Source organism: Perna viridis, chromosome 3, assembly GCF_037379345.1.
Source record: "Perna viridis isolate PV_CMFRI_1.1 ecotype Kerala chromosome 3, ASM3737934v1, whole genome shotgun sequence".
Taxonomy (NCBI): Eukaryota; Metazoa; Mollusca; class Bivalvia; order Mytilida; family Mytilidae; genus Perna; species Perna viridis.
The window spans coordinates 42,560,297-42,586,659 of record NC_142447.1 but is presented as its reverse complement, the minus strand read 5'-3'; the positions used below and the strand labels follow the sequence as shown (position 1 = coordinate 42,586,659).

At 33.7% G+C, this 26,363-nt stretch overlaps 1 protein-coding gene across 2 annotated transcripts in view; it reads left to right on the top strand.

Moving 5' to 3' along the window:
- Positions 1-1,796: 1,796 nt before the first annotated feature.
- Positions 1,797-26,363, top strand: part of LOC148622342 (biotin--protein ligase-like) — a 77,027-nt gene continuing 52,460 nt past the window's right edge. For both annotated transcript variants that reach the window (XM_088572188.1, XM_088572189.1), the window contains exons 1-7: positions 1,797-1,878; positions 11,362-11,639; positions 13,774-13,929; positions 14,947-15,100; positions 15,555-16,342; positions 18,354-18,533; positions 19,091-19,350. In XM_088572188.1, the coding sequence (XP_088428314.1) occupies positions 11,403-11,639; positions 13,774-13,929; positions 14,947-15,100; positions 15,555-16,342; positions 18,354-18,533; positions 19,091-19,350 (1,775 nt within the window). In that variant the 5' untranslated portion in view covers positions 1,797-1,878; positions 11,362-11,402. The remainder of the gene's footprint in view (positions 1,879-11,361; positions 11,640-13,773; positions 13,930-14,946; positions 15,101-15,554; positions 16,343-18,353; positions 18,534-19,090; positions 19,351-26,363) is intronic.

Below are 26,363 nucleotides of genomic sequence, written 5' to 3'. Positions count from 1 at the left end.
GCGTTGTATTGTATTTTTGGTCATTGATATCAGGGATTGGTTTAACGTAAAGATCTGAAACATTGCCCGTAGTTCGAAAGGATCACCTGACACTAAATTAATGTCATCAGCTACGGTAGGGATCCCGCAATATGCTAGCTGGAGTTCCCAAAATTTTGTAACAGTGGGTCTATGAATGCTTTGTATACATCATTGGGAATATAAGCATTTGCTAGGCTGAAACAATTGTGTACTGTAATGTTGAGTACATTGGGTGGGAAATATTGTAAAACAGGCTAATCGTTTGATCTTTTCATGTCAACATCTATTAACAGTCCTTTTGCGATAAAAAAGAACAATCATATTAGTGGTTATATAAGGAAGTCTTTTTTTAAAGTTTGTTATACAATCTTTCATGTTAATTTCAAAAAACCTTTTGTAAATACAAATACGACAAAGAAGTATTTTCAAAAGTTCCAACTGTTTTTCTTGTTTTATAGGTTAGAATTATGATAATATTGTGCTTTCAGGAAAAGTTAAGCTAAGTTGTTCATTGGACATACATATCTCACCGAACACAGGTAAACTTTTTATTTGAAATTTTTGTCGACATACAGAAAGTCATTACGACTGCTGATCGTGCTTATCAACCACCACTTGTAATGCTAATTAAGATGTTGAGGGTACGGTCCGAAAACCGGAGATTGCGTGACTGTGGTTGTACATCTTATGACTTCTCATGATTTCAATCCGTTTTGAATTAACTTCATGGTTGACGTCTGGTACATACAAGAAAAGAGTCACTAAACCAAACATGCACACAACGGTCGTTGAACCCTATCTTTATTGTAATTATCCTGTATTGAAGTTGCTCGGTATCGCTCTTTGCCGTTAAAGTTGCGATTTTCTGAGTTAACAATTGCGCTTTTCGGAAATTTGTTGATTGTACATTAGCGGATCCAGGATTTCAGGTTAGGGTGTAAATATATTACTAAATGCCGACCGAAGCGAAGCAAACAAATAGTTGGAGGCAGAATTTGAGAAAAATCAAGATTTCATGTAAAAAATCCCAATTTAAGGGGCGTACGCCCGACACACCCTTCCTCTGATCCGCGCCTGTTGTGTCATGGTTTTAACGGATCGCATCATAGGAATAAAATTTCACGTTCATTGCTACTTGTTTAAAGTCACAATACTACATTGTGGACACTCTGATTTTTTAAATAAACGTTATTATGCGAGAAGTCTCTGTGAGTAAAATTGATTGCCCCGACACGTCTTAGAGAGCAAAATAAGAAAAAGAAAACGCATTTGATTTTATCTGTGAACAACTTAATTGCATAACGAATTCTTAATTGATTAGATATTATTTTTTTTTTTGAGGAAATGAAAAATCAGATTAATTAGATGTGTATCTGATATTATATTGTATACATAATTATCAATTATGATTAAATTTTTTAATCATCCATTGAAAAAAAAACAAAACCACATTTCCCTAATTATTTAACAAGGCAGATTTTCAAATAAAATTATCGATTTTGCTGGCTGCTGAAATATAGATAAAAACATTCCACTTCAACCAACCCCAGCCCTTTGTGCCAAAGTTTTTTTTTGCACGTCCTTCACTATATTTACGAGTCTCTCACAGACGGTACACATAAGGCAAAGCTCACAGTGCTCGTTCAATGCCTTACTCAAGGAGTTAAATATACTCCACTGCCCTACGGCCTTGTCTTCGTAAGCATTTGAAAATTGAAAGACGGTTTGCGATAATTAAGAACCGTGATCGAAATGCACCATATAACTACCGATATATCGGAATCACACGAGCGTTTTGCTTCAACGAGGGAAGTAACCTGCTGTCTAAAATTGATTTGTTGATGAAGACAGTCGAAGGTAAAACCGCAGGGATAAGGTTTTCTTTGAGTGAAGAAAGTGAAGTAAAATAAATAATAATGATAATAATAATAATAAAAAAATCACAAGTGAAATTACAGCGAGCACTGCGAAGCCCTGTAAGCTCCATGGTCATAACTAATCCCTTTTCAGGCTTTAAGTTTTGGGATTCAGTGTCCAGAGTACATCAGAAAATAGCTTTGGACATTGAATCCCGAAAGGGATTACGGTCATAACCATACCTATCATTGGGGTTACAAATGTTGATATGTTGGATTTTGCTCACATTTCATGCCATGTACTGGTTAGGCCACTTAGGCCTAGGCTAAGGCTAAGTGCGGGAGTACATGTAGATCTCGCCGGCAAGTAATTCTCGCCAACCAACTTTTCATCCTCTCCTGTGAAATAATTTCATGCCTAAAATTTAAGTAAAAATTGAAAACGGTGAAATCTACTCTCTGACCAGTATGGATAGTCCCTACTGAGAAAATTCAATGTTTCTTCATATCAATCAAATAGAAACATAGTGGTTAGGATTATGTTTCGGTAAATAGAACTTTCTCTTTTCTGATAAAATTTTTCTGCTTTATTTTTGCTTATTAAAAGAAGTGAATATGATGTGTTTTTCAAAAAGATTGGGAAAAACATGGACGTGCATACATGTACATGTTTTTCTGCTGATTCACTGTTCCTGTTGTCAAGAACCAAACCAGTTACAGAAAAAAATATAACTCCAGTTGTATTATCCAAATTGAAGCATAGCTTTTATAAGATAGGAAAGGCAATCATTTCCATTTTAGCTATTGAACGTGGCGGAAAACCATGTGAGCTATTGCCATCACTGTGTGTCTGTTGTCTGTGGTCGTAGTCTGTTGTCAACAGGTAACTTTTCAAACATCTTCTCCTCTGAAACTACTTGACAGAATGTAACAAAACTTTGCATGAATGTTCCTTAGGGTGTTTTTAACAATCTTTGGGGATTTTTGATCTGGGAAAATAATGGCCACCATTACTAAAAATAGACCATAGGGATCAAATTGCAGAATTTTGGAAATAATGCAATAACAGTTGTGTTTAGATTAAATCAGGCTGCAAGTGAATTTTTTCAGCATGACGGGATGGACCAATGCCAAAATTTTCTGTATCAGTTGAAAATCTTCTCTGAAACAATTTGATATATTGAAACAAAACTTAGTATGAATGTTAGGTAGAATATCTTTAACAATCTATGCATGGGGATTTTTGATCTGGCAGAAAACATGGCCGTCATTCAAAAAATAGGCCATAAGGGGTCAAATTACGGAATTTGCACTCAACTGAGTTACTCAAAAGCAGTTGGGTTTATCTAAAATCTGGCATGGAGTTTTGGGAGTAAAATTGTTCAGCATAATGTGATGGACATATGCCAAAATTTTTGGAAAGATCTGTTGACAGATGAATGAGTAATTGGTCCTGAAATGGATTTTTCTCCTGAATTTTACATTTCCAACTTTGAAAATCTTCTCCTGTGAGACAACTAGTAGTATGGACTGTAACCAAGCATGGCATGAATGTTTGTTAGTATATCCCTAACAATCTTTGTGTGGAGATTTTTGATCTGTCGAAAAACATGGTCACCATTACTAAAAATTGAGGATTTGTGGTAATAACTTGAAAACCAATGGGTTTAGCCAATGGGTTCAGCATGGTGAGACGATCCTATGCTAGAATTTTCATTAAGATCTGTTAATCTATGTTGGAGTTATTGCTCTTGAAGAGTCGAAAAATGACTATGTGAGATTTATTTTACATAATGAAAACCTGGTGGATAATTAAGTAAGGTCAAGAGTCTAGCTTTAGAAAGCTAAAAAAGACTATTTTTGACCAGGTGAGAGATTCAGGCTCTCTGGAGCCACTAGTTGTTTCCAGGTTACATATGCTGTCAGGTTGCATCTGAATTTTGTTTATGTCACATGATACGTGTAAAATATTCCCACCATCTATGGAGACTATAGTATTTCCAGTATCTGTACAAATTATTCAGACCTTCAAAAACTAAAAAGGATGTTTCTAGAATTGCTCTGAAGGGTAAAAAAACTGGTTAAGTATGTTGAAGTGCTACTAAGCTGTTGACCATTTTGAAAGCAAGTGGGAAAAAGGGGGAGGGCTTGGATCTTTTAAAAAAAAAATCAATCCAAAAATTTTGAAAAACAATTTTTTTACTTATTCATCAGAAAAAAAGTTAAACATTTCCCCCATTATTAAAAAAAAATTTGATTTAACTTGCTGCTGAATTATAAATAAAAATATTGTGCTTGCAAAAAAAATTCTTATCTGAACTCCCTTTTTTTGTGTTTGGTTTTTTTTTTATTTCCTAGGTTTTTTTTATTTGTCTTGCACAGACAAATGGTAAAGCTCACTGTCTTCGCAAATATAGGGGATGCCTACTCCATATTAATGTATTTCTGTCATTTTTCTCTGTAACTTTATATGTTCACATTTGTACAAAGGAACCAGTGGCAGTCTTGTAGAACTAACTTTTTGTCTCATGATCTGTTTTTTGTCCCATAACCCATGACCTGACAGCAGATCGGACATTCTGTTGTCTTGTAAGTATGTGGTGTCCCCAGATGGGAATCTTAGCACACTCACATCTGGTATAGAAAGTGTGCCGACCAATTCAACTAAAAGTACCCAATCACACGTTCAGTCTGCGGACCATCTATTCCAGTACAAAAATTCTGACTATTTTAAAATTATCAAACCATGTTCCATCACTTTAAATGATATATTTGACTACAACGATGAGGAACCACATTGTACCATATCAAAATGTAGTATTAAAAATTGCAAAACATGCAACATTCTTATAACCAACCCTTACTTCTCCAGTTCCCTTACAAACAAAACCTTCTATACAAGAAGTCACAATGACTTAAGTTGCAAATCAACAAACTTAATATATGGATTAGAATGTGCAACTTATGTGGTTTAATATATGTCGGAGAAACACAAGAACAATTAAATAAAAGAATGTGCGGTCATCGTTCGGGAATTAACACCACCAAATTCCCGAGTTTATCAACACTTTAATCAACAAGATCATTCAATCCTCTCCATGAAAGTCCGTATTTTAGAAAAAATTTACCATCCTATGAACAGTCCCGTTCTAAGTAAAAACTATCATAGGGAAAGAGAGGAGTACTGGATACGCAGACTAGGTACTGCAATACCTTACGGATGCAATGACAACATCAAAAGTATAGGAAACCTTTCAAGCCAATATAACAATAGCATAAATGTGATGAATTTATTTGACAAAAATCCAAGACGGGAAAGGAGTCTTGGCCATCGCCACTGTTCGTCACCTAAGTTACATCATGTCTCCATAGATGGTCTCCTTCCTTTCATACAAAAACCTCTTGGGCTTCATCACATTAGAACCAAACTTTATTCTATACCTCTCACTCTACTACACTCCCTTTACAAAACAAGTCTTGACACTCCTGTTTCTGACCACAACTCATCATTATACAGACTTGTTGCCATCATTTTGGATATTGGTTTCCACAGACTCTTTAAACCAGTTTGTGTGAAAAGTCAAGATGAAGAAAAATGATTATTTCTTCCACTGCCGTTTGTCAACAAAGGTATAGATGCAATTAATTTGGCTAACATCCTCCATCACAAAAACATTACCAACAAAATTCCCCCATATTTCAAAGACAAATCCATACCAATTATTTCATATTCCTATACTTTACCCATCTCATCCAAAATTTTCACTTATAAAAGGCTATTGCAGAACCTCGAGATTGAGGACTTCAAGGCTAAACCACCTGACTGTTCTTGCAAAACCTCTCCATTCAAATATGGTCCTTGTGGTCATGTCGTTATGGGAGATTTAACCATTATCGAAAATGAATCTCTGCATAATTTCCTTTCTAAAGGTCCCAGGTACCGTGAACCACGCTCCATAAATTGGAATTATAACATTAAAGTTCTTATGGATGCCGTCGAGGACTATGCAAGAAAATGGATAAAACAAGAACAAGAAAACATTGATTCTCTGTCAGAGTGGTTAAAGGCCGTGAGGTCTTTAATTTTGAAACGAATGAAAGTTTTAAGTAGGTCAATGAGTGCCAAGGCTACATCAGTTTTCAAAGACCCCGATGTAGCAAAAACATTGTCTACTATACATGACAAGTATATTGTTGTACCAGCAGACAAAGCCCAAAACAACATTGTTTTTGTATGCAAAATGTTTTATATCCAATGTTTATTATCAGAGGTAGACATAGAAAATAATAGCAGTGGTAAGACCTACACTGCTACCACTCTCTCCAAAGAAGAGATTGTGGAAAACTATAAATCTGTGCTATCCTCTTTTGGTCTCTCTACCAAGGACGATGATTGTAATTTACGGTCTATGTACTGGATTCCTAAACTTCACAAGAATCCATACAAACAATGTTTCATAGCTGGATCTGCAAAATGTACCTCCAAACCTCTTTCAAAACTTTTAACTTCTATACTCACAACTGTCAAAGAAGGTCTACAGTCCTACCACAACACTTGTTACTCCCGTAGTGGTATTAATTCAATGTGGATCCTGGAAAATTCGAAAGATCTTTTGGAGACAATCAGTTCAAGACTATTATCTGAATATAATAGCATTAAAACCTATGATTTTTCAACACTGTATACTTCTATTCCCCATACTCAGTTAACATCCCGACTTAAAAACATTATACATCATTGTTTTTCCAAAAAAGATGGTACACCTAGATACCAATATATAGTTCTTGGTAGAGATTCCTCATACTTTGTAAGAAATAATTCCAAATCATCTTCCAAATATACAGAGGAAGATGTTTACAAAATGCTGGAATTTTTAATCGACAACATATTTGTCCAGTGTGGTGGACGTGTTTTTCAACAAACGGTCGGCATTCCAATGGGAACAAATTGTGCTCCTTTACTTGCTGACCTATTCCTTCACTCTTATGAGGCTGACTTTGTAGCTGATTTGATCAGAAAGAAAGAATATCGTTTGGCTAGATCCTTCAATCTCAGTTTCCGCTATTTAGATGAAGTATTATCTTTAAACAATCCTAATTTCGGGGATTTGATACATCGCATCTACCCAAAAGAACTTGAGATAAAGGATACTACAGACACTGTGAAGTCAGCCTCATATCGTGACCTACACTTAGAAATCGATGGTAAAGGAAAACTATTGACCAAACTTTACGACAAACATGATGACTTTTCATTCAGAATTGTCAACTTTCCTTTCATCTGTGGCAACATACCTTCGGCCCCTGTGTATGGAGTGTTCATATCACAACTCATACGTTATACCAGAGCTTACCGAAACTACGCAGACTTTTTGTATCGCGCTAGAACTCTAACAAATAGGCTTCTGGAACAAGGTTATGTTGCTACAAGATTGAAGTCATCACTACAGAAGTTTTATGGTCGTTATCATGAACTCATGGATCGTTATGGTGTATCCATTAGCACCATGAGAACTGATTTATTCAACGGGTCATAGTTTTCCTTTTGTCGTTTGTCTACCCCGGACTTGACTTTTTATGAGCAACTCAGCGGGTGTTTCTAGAAAAGCAGAGGACGCTTACCCTACCGGTGCACCTGGTCCGTGCTCCCAGTTTTAGTGGAGTCCGAGTTGCTCATTTACTTTTGTTACTTTGTATGTATGATTTTAGTTACTTTATGTTCTTTGTTGCGTATGTCTGTTTTCCATGTCTGGTCTTTGTCCCTGGATTACATTCTTTTGATTACCGCTATAACCTTGGTTCTCTTGATTACTCTTTGCTAATCACCTATGTTGCTAAATCTTTATTAATGCAAATTATCATTTATCAAAGCGTTTGATTAGGTCACAGCTGTACCTATTTTGGATCTCTTGTTCTTGGCAGGCAATAGTGGTATAACAAATGTTTTTACCAAAATTTATACAATACTGGTAGCCATAATGTTGTAGATCTATGAACTTGGTATTGTGTACTGGTATTGTATGTAAGATAAACATATAGGATCGTAATTTTATTAAGAAAATGTGATACTGGATAGTAAGATTGGCAGTATATTTAACCAGTTGCATGGAATTAGTCAGGAGCTTACATGTATGTTTTTTCATATATTCTACAACTGCATTCAGGTTTTTTATTGAAGATAGCATTTGGAGCTAAATTTGCCATACTGTTTATAGAGGAGACTTGTACTAAATGTTGATTTTGTATTTTGGTTGGTTATTTAAGTCAAAATATAGCCTGTTTTTTTTTCATATAGTTGAGATGGAAAGAATTCATTTTTAAATAACAATGAAAATTATCAAACATTATACAATTCAATTCCTTCACTAACAATTAATCAACAAACAACAAAGAATGCAAAATTATAATCACAACATCAAAAGACTTTTAATCAACACACCACAAGGATTGAAGCAAGAAGAACTAAACTCCCATATTTTTAATGCATCATTAACTTTGCTACACAAATTAACAGCTTATCCATGATATACTTGTATCTGATGTTGACAATATCAGTAGTAAGACAATAACAAAAAACGTCAGTTTCTTGCTACCCTACTGTGCCTACCCTACACATTTTATGGCCATTTTGGCTCAAGCACTGTTAAAGTCTACATTGTTTCCACATTTACTCAATGTAAAATGTTAATGAAAAATAAAATATTTTCCCTACCTACCTACCCTATTTTTTACCTGTTGGTGTCAGGAAACAAGACATTATTTTTTTTGTCTAATATTAATTATGACAATACTTACTATGATTCCACAGTAAATACTGAGAAAAAAAATCACAATACTAGAAGACAATACTTACTCCAAAACGACAGAATTCTTTTTTAAATAACAAAACTGGAATACAATACTGGAATTTGTTTTTGTACCAGTATTGTGTACAATAATAGTATTGTGATTGCTAAGTACAAGAAATCCCCCATTTCTATTATTTTAACACCTGCTATGATCTTAAACACTGGACCATTCAATTGATCAATGTTCAGATCCAGGGTTTCCAATTTCCTTTCAAGTCTTGAAAGCCCCGAACTTTTTTAAGTTTAAGTCATTGGTTAACTTGAGGAAAATCTAAAGACAACAATAAAGTGTCAATAAAAATGGTTGAAGGTCCAAGATGTAAGTGATTGAAATTTCAGAGGTCCTAGGTCAGAAATTTAGGGTCCTAGATCTTGGACCCAAAAACTCGGACCACTTCTACAAAACATGTAATTTGAACCCCCTGTTATTAGGATACACTCAAAACAGTAAATATTTATTAATTAATATTTACTTGTCCACCATTTTTATGTCTATTTATTTAGACCATATGTTGGCGAAGTTAATTATGCATATTGCATTGATAAACACCTAAAGCTCCCCATGCCCTTAAAGCACTGCGCTATACAGTGCTATAGAGTTTGAGCACTGTGCTATTGTTGTTGGTACAGTGGTATCTTGCTACCAGCCCTGTAAGGTGCTGTGATTTGTTAATTTGTGTGTTGTGGGGATCAAAAACCAATATGACAGGAAACCCATGTGCTCCAAGGTCAATTATGGCATCCTACAAGGTAATTAGCTGGATCATAGCAGTCAACAAATCACTGCATGAAGCACAGGTGTCTGAAACCAATCAATAATTATGACATTGCCAACAGTTTTTTTTTAATGAATCACCCCACATTGGCCACAAATTAATTTTAGGGAGGTGTCAAATCAAATGTAAATGTCTATTGAGCCAATTCAAAACTGACTATGGTCAAAGTTAACTCAACCCTGACCAAATGCACAAGTAGATGCCATAATTGACCTCGGAGCACATGGGTTTCTGTCATATTTATAAATGCAAGGTTGGATGCAGAGTCAATTTTTACACAATGTGTTACATTTAGAGACTGATTTACCTTCTGAAATTACATATAAAATTCCAAAATAATATTTATTCCATCAGGTACTTCCCAAACACTTATAATAAAAGAAGAAGGAAATTTTTCTTTTGTTTACACTGCCATTTTGTTGTGTATCTTCCTCCAATGTCAGGAGAATACATGCTTTTTGGGGGGAAAAAAATCAGTAAGAAATAATAAGTAAGGAAATAATATGGACTATTGTCCTGACTTCAAGAATGTAGATGGTGTTTCTATCATGAATGAACTCCATTTTGATAAAAACAGGCAATGTGTCAGCTTCATAAGAGTCATACTTATCTATTTTATTCTACCGACTATGCTGGCTCCATTTAATTGTGAGCCAAGCATAAAGTACTAAGTTTCTTTTTAAACAAAGTAGAGTTCATGTCATTTGCCACTTTTGTTGAGTGAGATAAGGATATTTTCATCAGAAGGACCAGGCAAAGGACATTCAAAATATTTGATATATTATTGATGAAACATTTTTTTTTCGTGTTTGGCACAGAAAGCAGGGTTTTATCACCAGTTCTTTAACCTGAAGTAGTATTTTTTACAATGGCTGAGTAGTTCAGATCAAATGACATATACATCTTTGAAACTTTTTGTTTAGGCAGTGTTTTTGACTATTTCAAAGCTTCAAAAGATAGCGATGCAGCATTTTGCTTCAACGAAACTTTTTCAAGCTGTCAGTATGAGAATTTTTAGACAATTTTTCTATACATTTAAGAGCAAGCTTCGTTTGCTTGTTGATTAGCACTACCTTATATTTTTTGTATCTGAAGTCAGATCACTTGCACAAAGTTTTTATCTGAAGTCAGATCACTGGCAGAAAGTTTTTTTATCTGAAGTCAGGTCACTGGCAAAAAGTTTTTATCTGAAGTCAGATCACTGGCAGAAAGTTTTTTATCTGAAGTCAGATCACTGGCAGAAAGTTTTTATCTGAAGTCAGATCACTGGCAAAAAGTTTTTTAAGTAGCATCATAGACACAAAGTTTGACATCTCTACTTTAATTACCTGCTTTGCTGGCAAAGGAAAATTTCAGAAAGAATGTCAAACAGTACAATGCTTCCTGGTACTTGTATACATAGTACCTTTGCAGTACACCTCATTAGAAATCCCCCTCATAGTACAGTATACAATAACACAATATAAGTATTCATTTTCTGTCAAGTTCAGGTATATATTTGCCTGTTAAATACATATTAAGTTCAATTTTGCTTGTAGAAATTTTTTTGCCTGGCTAAAATTTGCTCGTGGAATTCTGTATGTATTCGTTCAGTACAGAAATAACCCAAGAAACTGACATTTAGTGAGTGTAAATTTTCATTAAGTTAAGTTGATGGAAAAAATCTGAAGTTCGATCCATGCTGATAGGTAACAAAATTTTGCTGTAATTTTTAAAGAATACATGTAGTGAAAGTCCTGTCATGACTGCCAAGAAAGATAAATCAAATGGAATCAAGTGTCATAAACTTTGTTGAGAAAATTCATGTATTCCAAAACTGATTGCATGATTTAGATGAGTATAGTGTATTTACTTTTACAGCTTACAATGTAGGTCAAACTTGATTGGCTTCACTCATTGAGATGTTCTTGACTGCTGGATGTCTGTACTTGTATGCTGTCCATTGGTTACGAAGGACACGGAAGCATGCCCTTTATAAGAGGACAGTGACGGATATTTTCCAGAGAGGTTCTGTTCTTGTGCACAAATATGGTACCCACGATACATTAACAGATCAGTTATTGAGGGATGTAACATATTTACAACGAGTAAATCACATCAGTGATGTCAGTACTATACTGTCAGAAATCATACCTAAGGTATACATTTACATGTATGAAAGATATTTTATGGCATGTTAACTATAATTACTGGTATGTTCATTATAGATGGATATTTGCTTGTTGTAGAATACTTTTGTCCGGTATAAGTATTTAATATTTTAAATCAAAACTTTTTTTTCCTGATATTCATACCTGTTAACCTTTGAAATAGTAGGTTCTCCCCATCGACAAAAAAATACTAGAGGTTTCTGAACTAGGAAAGGCACAAATGGTGGGGAATCAATGTTGGCCCAAACCCTACCCTGTCTGCATTTAATGCTGACAGCAAATTACACAATAATATTAATTTAAGCTCATATAAAAACATACATGTATCAGAGTTCAATATAAAAATAGGAAACATAAAATAAATTTGATATTTTTGGCATTTGTTTGACTCATAATCTCTGGCCAGGTTGCACTCATAGAATGGTGAATGTTGCTTGGAGGGTCAGCTGGATGTATAAAATATATTTCGTTACACTTTTCTCAGCAACTTTAAGTCATAGCTACAGTGAGCTACTAGATATTTGGTACACAAAGTGTCTTATTGTGGGATGTGATTTCAGGTCTGTTGCACTTCTGCTTGCTGTTTACCAACTTGACAAAAACCTGGCCGTGTCTGTCTTCCACCCATTTTTATCTTCAAAAATTGTGTCAAGTTCAAAATCAGTCTTGTAGAGTAAATAGCATAATTTCTAAACTTATGAAATGTGAATTGTGTAATTGTAGTTTAAGCATTAGAATATCAAAGCTGTAAAAGGGGAACATAATCTGTGTGATATCAACAGTTAGATTCAAAACACGGTGTATACATGTAGAAGGATATCAACATTCACTCCGAATAATGCTATCTTTAAGGACTTTATAATGATATGATAACTATAACTGTTGTAAATGATTTAAAGGTTTAGGACAGATAAAGATGTTTTCCTTGTTTAAAAAATGATTTTAAAAATTACACTTGATACATGATTAACAATTCCTGGTCCTTATTGGTGAATATATATGCCCTCTAATTATAATTATATTCCTGACGTTGATGCAGATAGTGTAAAGTGATCATGGTCCATCTGTTTATTTGGGGTTACAGTTTCATATAGAACTACTCACAACAGCCTTTTGATGTTTTGACAGAAGCTTTATATTTATGTAACATATTGTAAAATTTGATTTTAGACTTGAGCAACTTTAATACCCTGACTGAGAATTAATATACCCCACAAAAATGACATAATGGGAGGTATATACTTCTCATGCTGTCTGTCTGTGTTCTTCCATTCTTCCATTCCCCCATTCCCAATTCTAATCCACAACTCATCTGCAACCAATAAATTTTAATGAAACATTTACACATTCTTCATCACATGATGCCTTTATGCACTTATTTTGTTTTTCCATATAAACCACTTTTGAGGTTCCTGATACTAAGCATGAACTTTTTCATTTTCCTAAAGGTGGGGGGGGCATCTTTTTACATGCAACTCCTCTAAAACAAGTGACTAGAATTTGATGTCATTTACTCAAATTCTTTATTGCATCTTCATGATTCCATTCACCTTCTAATTTACAAATGTATGTTCATATCTGAACGATATTTGGGGTTTCCTTATGCAAAACATTGACTGTGTCATTTGTTGGCCAAGGAGGGACCATGATATAATCTACAACCCCTCTGAAAGCGCTATACGGAATTTAATGAACATTTCACAAATTTTTATATGACCACAAAAAATTTACAGTTGTGTATTCGCTGTCATTGTCGTCATCTGTAGACACTTGGTTTTCATGACATAACTTAAGTATTTTTTGTTGATCTTTATAAAATTTTATAACATGGTTACAAACTACAAAAGGAAAGTATCATGCTGCACTCTGGTAAGCTTTTTATTTATTACATGATACCATTGTGCACATTCTAATTTGTTTTCCCATCTGAATGACTTATGGGTTATCCTATATTGTTTCTGGGGAGGGGAGTTGAGGGTATCACCAAGTGAGGTTTGCTTATGGTTTTTTTAGTTCCTAGTCTGTGTTTACCTTTGGTTGTTATCTGATGAGTGTTGTCTAAGTTCAACAGTTGCTAAGGTTAGAAATATATTTAAAATTGGTTTTGTATGTTTCTTTCTAGGTGAAGATTGATTTGAAGGATTGGACATCTTACTATGCCTTAGAACCTCACCATTACCGAAATACAGCAGAGAATATATGGGTATTACTGGAAGCTGTTCGCCCAGAAAGCTCACAACTATTTGCTGAAGAGGAATTTAATCATAGAAACATACATGTAAGAAGGAATTTAACAGCAACCATGAACTTCCTGGATTATGAATAGTCTGTATGGTCTTTGCCAAGGCCTTGGTTTAGGATAAAGATGAGCCATTTAGAAAATTCTGTAGGCCATTGTTGCATTTCACTGAAAGTCTCAATGGTCAATTTGAAAAGCATTTTGGCTTCTTTTAATCAAAATGTAAGGGCCATAGGATAAAGTAAAGGAACTATGGCCCCAGAGCTCCTCCCAAAGTAATCCCTGATATATGATTACTGTATGTTGGTCTACTTTGGCAAATGTTAATTTGCTGATTTTTAGACAAATGGAGGTACAAAAATTTGGGTCTTTTAGAATCTAATTTTGAAGTTAAATGCTAAGTGGTCTACTAAGTATAATAATTTTCAGAATTCATGTTTTCATTTTTAGACAGATCTTTAAAATATGTAAAAATTAGCAACCTATGAATTATCCACTGTATTGTACACAAACCTGTTATGGATTATTTTGTCATGTCTGATGATATTTGGCCAGAAGAAACAGGATATATACTTGCTGAGCAAAATTGTAATTTCTTTGACCAAAAAGGAGCATCAGTAAAGGGGGGAAGTTTCAAAATTTTAAATTGAATTGTAACTACAGTACAATTTGTACAGACTATATAAATTACTTTGAATAATCCATCGTGATATTTCTTTATCTATGTTTACTGCTATATACTTCTCAGAATATGTTATTCAATGCTGAAATGTTATTATTGTCTTTTTAACTTGCTTTGTTTGAAAATGAATTAAAAAACTCTAAAGGCCATCAGTTCTAAGATCTGTATGATAAAGAATTTGCCTAAACTTACATGTATATGTGTCATCTACATGTATAACAATAAAAAAGGCTTATTAAATGTTCTGTTGGGATTTGTTTGTATATATTTTTGAATTCCTTTCCTTAGATAAGAGGTATGTATATCATAAGCAGAAACTGTTTTAATTCATTTTTAAATATAGTATTAAAGCAGCTGAAAATTTTACTTGGCAGATGTTAGACCTTGGAAAGCCTATTGCATGGAAAACAGGGCCACCTTTTGGTATCATAATGAAATGTTCAGAGGAGAACTTTGTCACCTTATGTGTAGCCTTCACTGATGATGCCTTATCAATGGATGAAGATCTCTGTGTTGAAAAAGTTTTAAGTATGTACAAGTTCATGTAAAACAAATAATATCCATGTCAGCACTATTTTGTTCTGTTACTTTTATTTTCAAAATAAGACCATACAATTTGTTCAGGTGTTCATGGTCTGAGGTCAATGTCTTATCAAATATTGAAAGAAACCTTTGATATTAGGGTTACCTAGAATAGGGGCCTTTCTTGTATACTTATGCTCTCTGAAAGCAATATAAATTCTCATTTGATGGATTTTTGGCTTTTTCTCACCCTTCTGGTTCTTTCCAGTATTGTAACCACTGTTGTTAATAATTATTTAGAGAAGATCAGTTTTGAAGTTGTCCCTTGACAGTTCATTGCTAGTTAAAGCTATTTTTTTTTTTAAAGATTTGACATGTTCCATCTAAAAATAAATTGAATTTAACTTTTTGGAATAAACAATTGAAAACCTTTCAGTTTAATATTATTCTCTGCTTGAAGGTGTTGGTGTAGAAGGTCATCCAAGTAATCTGCTGGAGAAGACAGATGATATATCAAGTACTATTAATAGCTATGATGAAAATACAGAAGTAGGTAGATGTTCTAATGAATCAATGGCCTCGTCTAGAAGTGTTGGAAATTTAGATATTGAGAGCATTGATGTTGATGAAATTGATGGATCAACTATGAATGAAGATGATATGCAACAGATGATGGAAGAAAGTGGATGTGGTGATATTTTAAGTGACATGTCAAATGCTTTTATCTCTCCTGATCAAACTCATACATCTAAACCTCCAAACATTCTAGTTTATGCTGGGAAGAAGGATTCTACAAGAAAGTTTCAAAATGTCAAATCAGTATTAGAGCAGTGCATCAATCCAGACTGTTATTTGATGTACCACTTAAAACATGACCAGGTATCTACCCTTCCATGGGCAGATAACTGTGCTCTGTTAGTTGTGTCATGTGATAATTTGTATGACAGGGTTGATAGTGCATTTCTCCAGTTTATTGAACAAGGTGGAAAAGTCATAAGTTTTGGCAGTTCTCTGGATTCAGATTTTGTTCCAAGGAGGGAGTTAAGGACCCATCCAGATATCTCAGTTATAAATTATAAAAACTTTACAGGCATTCCTTTATTGTGTGGAAGATATTGCTACTTGCCACAAGAGTCAGTCAGAAATCTGATGTCTATACAATCACTATGTAAGGATGAAAAAGGACAGGTGATGATTGTTGAAGTCAAACCAAGGTCACAGAGTCAAGGTCATGCTATTTTGTCTCAGGTTAGTTTGTAGGTGTTCTTAGTTGTGCGACTATATCACTGTATACCTTTAGTACAGTCTAACTTCTCTAACTCAAATTCTGATTGCTTGAATACTCAGGATTTTTCTAGCAAATTGTCAAGTATCAATTTTCCCTATGCTTCTAACCTTTAATTTCTCAAACACTTGGACTGAAGTGTTTGTGTCTTGTAATGAACCTCAGAGAACAACATTTCCTAACTAGCACTCATCTGACATTTTGTTGACATGGGTAATTAATGGTTTGATAAGACAATCTCCATCACTGAATGATGTGCCATTCAAAGAAAATACAAGTAATGATAAAGTCATCACTACTGTGACAGTACTTCAATTCATGGATACCAATTTTTAGCTCACATGGCCAAAGGCCATGTGAGTTATTGCCATTACTTTGTGTCTGTTGTTGTCATCATCCGTCGTCGTCGTTAACAACTTTTCAAAACTCTTCTCCTCTAACACTACTTGACCAATTTGAACCAAACTTGGTATGAATGTAACTTGAAGTAACCTGGATAGAACTGATGTGGGGATTTTTGATCTGTTGAAAAACATGGTCGCTGGTACTATTAATAGAACATAGGGGTCAGACAGTAGTTTTTTTGCTTATATCTCCAAAATCATTAGGTTTAGCTAATTCTGACATAGGGTGAAAGTGTTAGCATGATGAGATCTACTGCGGTCAAATTTTCATTTTAATCCATTTAGCCATGTTGGAGTTATTGCCCTTTTTCAACATTTTTTTGCTATTTTTTGTTATTTCTTTCAGAATTCTTCTTCTCTGACACTACTTAACCAATTGGAGCCAAACTTGGTATGAATGTTCCTTGGGGTATCCTGCATAGAACTGATGTGGGGATTTTTGATCTATCAAAAAAACATGGCCCCTGATTCCAAAAAATAAAACATAGGGTCAGACAGTAGTTTTTTGCATATATCCCCAAAACTAATAGGGTTAGCCAAATTCTTTCAATAGCTGAAATGATCCTTATTATTAGGACTACAAAAGTCTTCAGAGAAAAAAGTTGTCTGACGATTCCTTGTAAGAGTTATTGCCCTTGAAAGGGGAAAAATTACAGGTTTTTTTTAACAGTTTTCAGCTAATATCTTGAAAACTATTTAAATTTACTGCCCTTGAAGGACAAAATTCAACCAGGTGAGCTAGTCAGGCTCCTGGAAGTCTTTTGTTGTGGATTAGGGAAGATACACAAGTTTGTGGATTCTTGAATTCATGGTTTTGAAGTTTACAGTGTACTCATCACGGAGATTCTCCCTTTTGTTTGGAACCAAATTTCGTGATTTGGCCTACCCATGAAAACTATAAAAATTGGTACCCCATGAACAAAAGTACTTTCACAGTATTAAGCCAATTACACTCCCAGCAAAGTTTGTGGAGAATATGGGGATCAATCTGTCAGTCTATCTGTCTGTCTGTCCATCTGTCCACGTTTACTATATCTCCTATAAGCTCGATTAGTCCTTAACCGCTCTAGGGTTTTTGATGAAATTTTATAGGAAGGTTGGGCATCATATGTAGATGTGCATGAAGGAATATCGATAGGGTCTAAACGCCCAGAAGGGAGATGACAAACCACTCAAGGAGTGTGATAAAATTTTATAGGAAGGTTAAGCATCATAAAGGTAGATGATTACTGTATTACTGTAGGAGTACTTGTTAGGGAGATAATTGAACGGAAGGGTTATACATTAAACACTATTTGGAGTAGGGTATATTCTCTTAGCTTGCTCACATTATTTATTTTCAATTTTATCGGCACTGATTAAGTCTGTTAGTGTTTGGAAGTTTTTAGTAGCACTCAGTCTTCACAGTAACCATTTTGATTCACAGGCCCAAACTATATTTTTTATTACTGGCCTGCTATTGCAATATTTACAGGCCCACCATCATCTTTACCAGCCTCAGACTTCTGGTTTATTGTGAAGACAGTTTAGTAGTGAATTAATTGAACTTTTTAAACCTTCTAATGATTAGGTTTTACTTGATCAAGATCCAACAGATATAGCAGCCACTGTTGAGATGTTCCACACCTTGAAAGATTCCAACATTGCCAGAATAGATATATTCATATCTCTTCTCAAACACATGGAGTATAACTGTGACAAGGGACAGCTACCTGACTTCACACCTGCTTACCTCATTACAAAATCACAGGTAAAATATGGGTAAACATATATTGAATCTGACAAGTCAGTTACCTGTCATCAAACTGACCTACACCATCACTAAATTCAGGTAAAATGTATGGGTATATAAATTAAAATATGACTGAAGACAGCTACTTGACTTCAGATCTTAGTCATGATTTTCATCTGCTTTAATTGGAAAGGTAAATGATTGAAGTTAATTTCTTCTTGACAATAACATTGACAATTTCTTCATAGACCTATATGTATTTGTTTTGAGAATTGCCACTCTTCAATTTATTTTTTAGGAGGGGGTGGCAAAATTATTATGATTTTACTTACATGTAGCATGTCAAGCCAGTGATATACTGAATGAAGTACAATGATTACATGAAAGAAGAAAACTTGCTTCTTGTAGGCTGATTTGTGAAGTGAGCAAGCACATATCTCTCTATTTCAAAACAAGATCCACTAAAATGATTTAGTTTTTCATGTCTAACGAGGTATAACAATAATCAATAAATCCAACACATTTATATTTATGGTTTATACTTAGCTAATTGGAATACGATAATTATCTTCCAGAATTTGAAGTCTTCCTTTTTGTCCAGTATTGAGAAACGAGTTACAGATGGAAATTTAAAATCACCAAACTTGACATTAAAGTTTCTGTCACCGGGACAAAAATTTTCTGCTACTGTGGATACACTGCCTGTTATTTCAGCTTCTGTAGAGAAAATAGAGTTTAACCCTGATGCATACTGGGATAACTTGTCTACAAAACGCCTTGGAAATACGATGTTTTATATTGATGTAATTCCTACCACCATGCCTGTTCTTGATAGGTAAGAAACCCATTGATGTATAATGGAGGCATTCTGCCAGACCAGTGAATTTTTGGTTTTTGTTTTACTGTACTAAGTACTATACTGCTTAATGATAGTATGTGCTTCCAACTAGAACAAATTTATAGTGAGCACCGCGAAGCGGTGAGAGCTGTACAGTTATTACATGTACTATCTAAATTTCCCCAATATACTAACGAAAAAAAAGTCATGTCCCGGCAGTACCAAAAAGTGACTGTCCTTATGGAGAAAATTCACCACACCCTTAAATCAAACAAATAAAAATATATAGGTTAAGATTACGTTTCAGTAAAAATCAATTCATCTTTTCTGATAGTTTTCAAGTCTTTCTCTATTTTTTTTTACTTATTAAAAGAAGTGAATATGGTGTTTTTAAAAAGTTCAGGAAACGTGTGGATGTACGTACGTGTATCTCTGCTGTTCCTCCGTTGCTGTTGTCAAGAACCTAACCCACCTTGGAAAAAATATAACTCCGATTATAATTTCCAAATTGAAGTATAGCTTTTCTAAGATAGGAAAGGCAATCATTGCTTGGAGTTCAGATTTGCGGCTGTCAGTTGAGTCTGAACTTTGTTTACGCAACACGATATGTGTAAAATATTCCAGCCATCCATGGAGAATTGTAATATTTCCGTTATCTGAACAGATTGATCTGACCAGCCAAAACTGAAACTGATGTTGCTAGAAATGCCCATAAGGGTTAAAAAATATTAAGTATTGCGAAGTGTTATAATGTTATCGACCATTTTGAAAGCGAAGGGAAAGGGGATATTGGGTTGGGATTTTGGAAAAGCTTTTTTTTTCTCAAGTAATTCGTTAATTGAATAAACACCCCCCCCCCCATTATTTAACAAGGCAGATTTTTAAATAAAAATATTCATTTCACTTGCTGCTTAAATATAAATAAAAGCATTGCACTTGTGAAGCAAAAATTTTCATCCGACCCCCTCCCCCCCCCCCCCCCTTTTATAATGTTGTATATTATTTTTACGAGTCTCGCACAGACTGTACACTAATGGTAAAGCTCACAATGCTCACTGATTTAGACAATGCCTACTCCATGTAAATGGTATATAGCTATTTTACATTATTTTCATGAAGTCAAGAATGCTTTCACATGTTTTTGATGAACTTTTTGCATCAATGTTTTTCATGTTCATTTTGTCAATAAGAATTTCCTTTTTTCATTCCTGTTTTACAATAAAACTTAAGCACCTTAAAGTAGATCATACCTCATATTACTTGTTGATAAATTTTCCTTCATTTTCTCTAAGATGACCTTAAATGAACATATCTTAGAATTTTAATGTTAAAAACATAGGTCACCGAACTAGATTTCAAGATAATAAAGCCTTATTAAAGGCATTTTTTTACAATGTTTTGTGTGGATTCTGTAAGGAATTTTCAATATTTTGTAAACTTCTATTAAACTAGAGGATAGAATTTTTCTTGTAGTATTAAAAAATCCAAAAATTCATATTGCACTTCAATAGAACATTTTCCTGCCAATTATCTCCCTTTAAAAGAATTTTCCCACAAATTATCTCCCCATGAAGAATGCTTTTTTCAAAAAATGTTTATGATTTTACCATACTAATTTTTATGCAAATAATCTTTTAAGATAATGTAAATATAATGTTGTTTTTACATCATTTCAAATACTATTAGTTAGAAGATGACAGATAATAATGCTCCTTGTAATAGGTATGATCTACCTTAAGAAGAACTTCTTGATTTCATTGTTGATTTGATGAAGTACATGTATGTCTATATTTCTGGATCAATTTTTAACTCCAGAGTTTACTTATTATTTAGAAAAGTTTTTACACACAGTGCATCTTAAAAACTGATCAAGAAATTGCCTATGTTGCATGGTACATTTTTGATAGAGAGGTTTCTAGAGAATATAAGAATCCAGTGAATGATGTTTTAGTATAGGGATACGCATATTGTCATTTTTTTTATTTCAACAAGTTTCAAAAAGATAAGCCCATAGACTTGAGCATTTATCAGCTAGCTGTCTGATACATTGTTGCCCACAACTCCTCCTATAGTGTTATGTACGAATCATTTGTGGGCACCCTATTTGATAATTTGTTCTAAGAAGAAGATGTTAAATTTTAGCTGTCTTGAAGGTTATTAGTTCCTTCAAGGACAGTTCTGGTTGACATTTTTATCATGATATAGAATTTTATGACTAAAGTTTATGACATTTCCTTTGATATGGCAACAGTTTAAGAGCAATGTAGTTTTAATTAAATTGGCATTTGGGTGATGGATGTGCTTCAGTGCTGCTTTTTAATTTACAAACCTCAACAGATGGCAACTACATGTTAATGTAATAGATCTTCCTATCTGTAAGTAGATATCTTTGGTTTTGAAAGTGATTACTTCTTTGTAGTCTGCGCTCTCAATCATTTCTGTAACAGTTGGAATGCATATACAAGTACAAATGTACATGTATCAACAGATTATTAGGTGCATCAAGTCTTTGTTTTCTAACCACAGTCTGTTAAAGTTTTTGGTGCACTTGATACCTTAGTTTGGTGACTTCTACTTCTTAAATGAATAAATTGAAACAAGCAGTTAATGCTTTTTTTCACAGATTAAGCTGAAGCAATCAGGTTAGAAAGAAGAAATATGATTTTTATGATCTGTTTTCGTAAGTTGCTGTGGACGACTGAAGTGACATGTATAAACTGTAATGTCTGTGATGATAAACTCCACTGAGGGTGCAAGACAGAGAAATCTCAGACATTCAAGACCTGAAGTGAAAGGTCTCAAGTTTTCTAGTATAACAAGGCTCTGTCAAGTTTGAGCATATTGAATCTTATTTATAGGTGTCTAAGATTTCTAAGTTTAGCATTTTCTTGTGGTGTTTGAATCTCTTTCTCAATTTAAAAATAATTTTATGATTAATATTCCAATACAGAACTGTCTACTTGACAAAGAGTTCGGATATCCTTGATAAAAAAGTAAATTACTAAGAGCATTGATTATTTCTTAGCCATACATCATTTGACCTCTCATAATATCAGTGTTACTGCATTAAATGAAAAAATAACACTTTTTTCAGTAATAAATGTTATACCCCCTGAAAACAAAGTTTTAGTGGGGATACTAGAAATTACCATGTCTGTCTGTTCCTCAGTCCTCATATCTTGTAAGTACAACTTCCTCTTAACCATTGAAAGATGTAATTTTAAGAGACTTTCTAGTGTTATTAGGCATGTACTAAGGTAGATAATAATTGTCCACAGTCTGCTAGGGAAGATTACCAAATTTAAGGGTTTTACATATTAACCCTTGTCGTGCTGCGCCCTGACTTATCCAGGATTGGCCCTGTTTCTGCTTTATTGGTTCTGGCAGTGTTAATCTTAGTTGAGGAAATCTCAGTCTGTTTCCACTTGCAAGCAGTGTGACTGTGCTTTAAAATGAGACTATCTGATATAGAGTTTGTAAAAAATAATGACTGGAGAGATGAAAAAAGAGGTCATGAGTTTCCAGTACCCAAAAAGTGAGATTTTTGAGGGAGTAGGGTTCATTTCTCAGCCCCTCATCAGAGTAGAATTTATCTATAGTGCTTTATTTTGTCTGGAATCTAAATAAGAATGATGTCTCTCACCACCATTTCTATGTCGACCCCTTGTATTGACTACTTCCAGTTGACGACATGACAATGCCAAAAATTGGAAAAAATCCTCATTTTTTCACATGAGTGAACCTTATTTGGTGTCAGTTTTCTGGATTCTAACTATAAAATGAGTGAGGCCAATTTAAAAATTCCTTCAGATGTAAAAAAAAATATAATTATAATCTGTTGAAATAATTCTTGTTCTTCCCAAAAAGGCATAACTTTGATTTTCACAAAAATCAAATAGAAGAAATTGTTGAAAATGCATCACACACCAAAAGGAACATTTCAATCAGAATATTAGAGTTCAATGAAAAAAATTATTTAAAAACCTCCTTTTCTGAGTTCTCAGCTCCTGACCAAAATTCAAAATCTGAGTTTCAAAGTTTATTTTTTATTTGACAGTCTTTGTAGTAGCTAAACTACATTGTAATAGCCAAAGTACATGTACACCTAGTTAGCTTTTTATTTGGAAGACATCTAGTAAAAACTTGTTATACTATAGGATTAAACAGCAATTTTTGGTCGTTCATGCATGTACAAACGGCATCTGTTTTGAGCAATTTTGGTTGCTCTCTAATATCAACTAGCTGTGTCATCAGACTTTGCCATTTTGGGTTTTTGATTCTTCAGGATCAAAATACTTTATGTCACTGGTTTAGGTCAGGAACTTCCCTACTATTTCTGAACACAACACAAAAAATATAGTCCAAATGTAACTCCTTTTGTATCATTCAATACCTCCTTTATAATCAGAAATATGTTTCTGGCAATTATTCAGCTCAATTATATTTTATTATTTCTGCATATAAAATTAAAGATCTAGTCTACAAATCAACTGAAGATTTGAGGGACTCATTTTTGGCCTTTAAAGATGTTAAGTTTTTGCATTTACAGAATTCAGTTCTTGCATTATTTTGTTAAGAAACATTAAATGTGTTAAGCATGTTCCATTTAACACACTTATCAATCACAAACTTAATCCTATCATTAACATTTTATGATTAATATACAGGAAATGAAGAGGAGTGATTTTAACAAAGTAAACTTTGCGGGAAAATTAAAATTGATAAAAAGTGTCTAGTTTTGGAAAATCTTATGTTCATCAAGGAAATTATTTCTTCTGTTTTTGTTGTTTTTCTATGACAGACAGCCCATGGCAGACAGGTGCACATGACCATGTCTTTTATGGGTAAAATAGCAAATTACTCATTGTAATTCCACAGCTTTTGACTGTAAAATGGAAGAAATATTTTCTTACACTTTCTACCTATTGAAGATCAAGGATTTCTTCCATGAGTGGACTTTACTACTGTTTAACTACTGATAACATTTTATACTTAATAAATCAGTAGTTAAGATGGACATTGAGTTCATACAAATTAGAAAAAAAAAAGTTATTGCAAATGCTAATGTATGATTTCACATTTTTTTTTACATCATCTAATCTGCTGAAATTTTGTTCATGCTACAATTTTCACAAGAATCATTAACCTCCAGTGCTATCAGCATTTTGATTCTCTTTTGGGAATATTAGTGAAAATTTTTGTCACAAAAATCTCCCAATGAATGGATTGATTTCAAACTTGGTGGGTGGCTTTATATAGATTGGGCATATGTTTTAAGCAATTTTGGTTGCTCAGCACTATCAACTTCCTGTTTTATGGAACAGAGCCATTTTTAACTATGTGGAATGATACTGAAAATTTTTGTTACAAAAATCTCGGCTCCCAATGGATGGATTGATTTCAAATTTGGTGAGTGACATCATATAGATGAAGCATATGTTGTAGGCAATAATAGTTGCCATTCGATATCAACTTCATGTACAAGTGGCTGTTACATGCATAGCACGACAAAGCATGCAATTTCATGTTTTTGTTCTTTTAGGAGTACCACACATTCCTGAAATTAACAAAAATTCCACTTAAGCCAAGCTGTTAATTTCAGATTATGTATTTAGATTTGTTGAAGTTGAAGAAATGGAAACATTTTAGGTTTTGTTGAATTATGTTATCTCTTTTAATGTATATTCCTAGAAGCAGTAAAGAAAAATGGTTTAAAATTTTCAATCTTTCTGTGCTCCTACCAGTTAGTTGCAAAAGCACTTAACTATACCCCCACTCTGAAAGATAGGGGGTATACTGTTTTACTCTTGTCTGTGTTTCCGTGTTTCTATAACACTTTTTTCATCACAGTATTATCAGCAAATACTCATCACAGCAGCTTGAAATTTTAACATATTCTTCCTGTATGTATACCGTATGGTGGGATTCAATTTTGGAAAAAAATTGACAACTTCCTGTTTTCAGAGGACTTTATTATTTTTTACATATTTTGAGAATTGGAAGTTGAGTTGCATTCTCAGCATATATTTGAACACAGTCTTCCTGTATCTGTGCTATATGGTGGGATTCATTTTCAGAAAAAATTGACAACAACTTCCTGTACTGACGTCTTTGTATATTTTTTCATACTTTTGAAATTTTTGTTGCTATTTTCTCAGCAACTGTTAAATCACAGCTGCTTGAAATTTTAACACATTTTGCCTGATGGTATGCCATGTAGTGGGATCCATATTTGGAAAAATTTGATCACAACTTCCTGTTTACCAAGGACTTTATGCTTTTGCAAGTTGAAATTTTCCTCATACTTTTCAGCAACTACTCATCACAGCAACTTGAAATTTGAACACATTCTTATTATGGTGGGATCCATTTTCAGAAAAAATTCAACAACTTTCTGAGGACTTTGTTTATATTGTGATTGAAAGCGATGGTATAACCAGTTAATCATCCCTCACAGGTTTCTTGTACAACCTGTATTTTGTATATTCTGGCAGTTCCATTTTCCAAAATAACATTTTTATATATTTTTCCTTAGCACTCTCAAGTGTTTTTTTATGAAGTTATGCAATCAAGTTAATAGTCAATTTTAGAACTTAACATGATATTATAGACACCAGACCCATAGGACTTATAAATGGTTTATATGATGTTTGGTGTGTAATATGTAGTATGCATTGATAAAGCAGTTGCCATTTTGTAGAATGATCTGCCAAATGAATTGCGAAAAATGTCAAATTTGTGAATACTTTAGGCAGAATTTTTCACATAGTTGAAAAGCAATACTTGTTTTAAGTTGATTTATTCATTTAATTTCCTTAATTTTTATATTTCTTGAATTATCTTTGAAATGACCAGTATATGTAAAATGAATTTCTATTTTTTGTGCTTCATATATGACTATTTATAGATATAGTTTTTTTTTTAAGGTTTGTAGTTTTTATTCTGTTGATACAATGGCATTTATTTTTTTTTATTCTTCATATATATGTACTTGCATTTTGAGTGCTTAG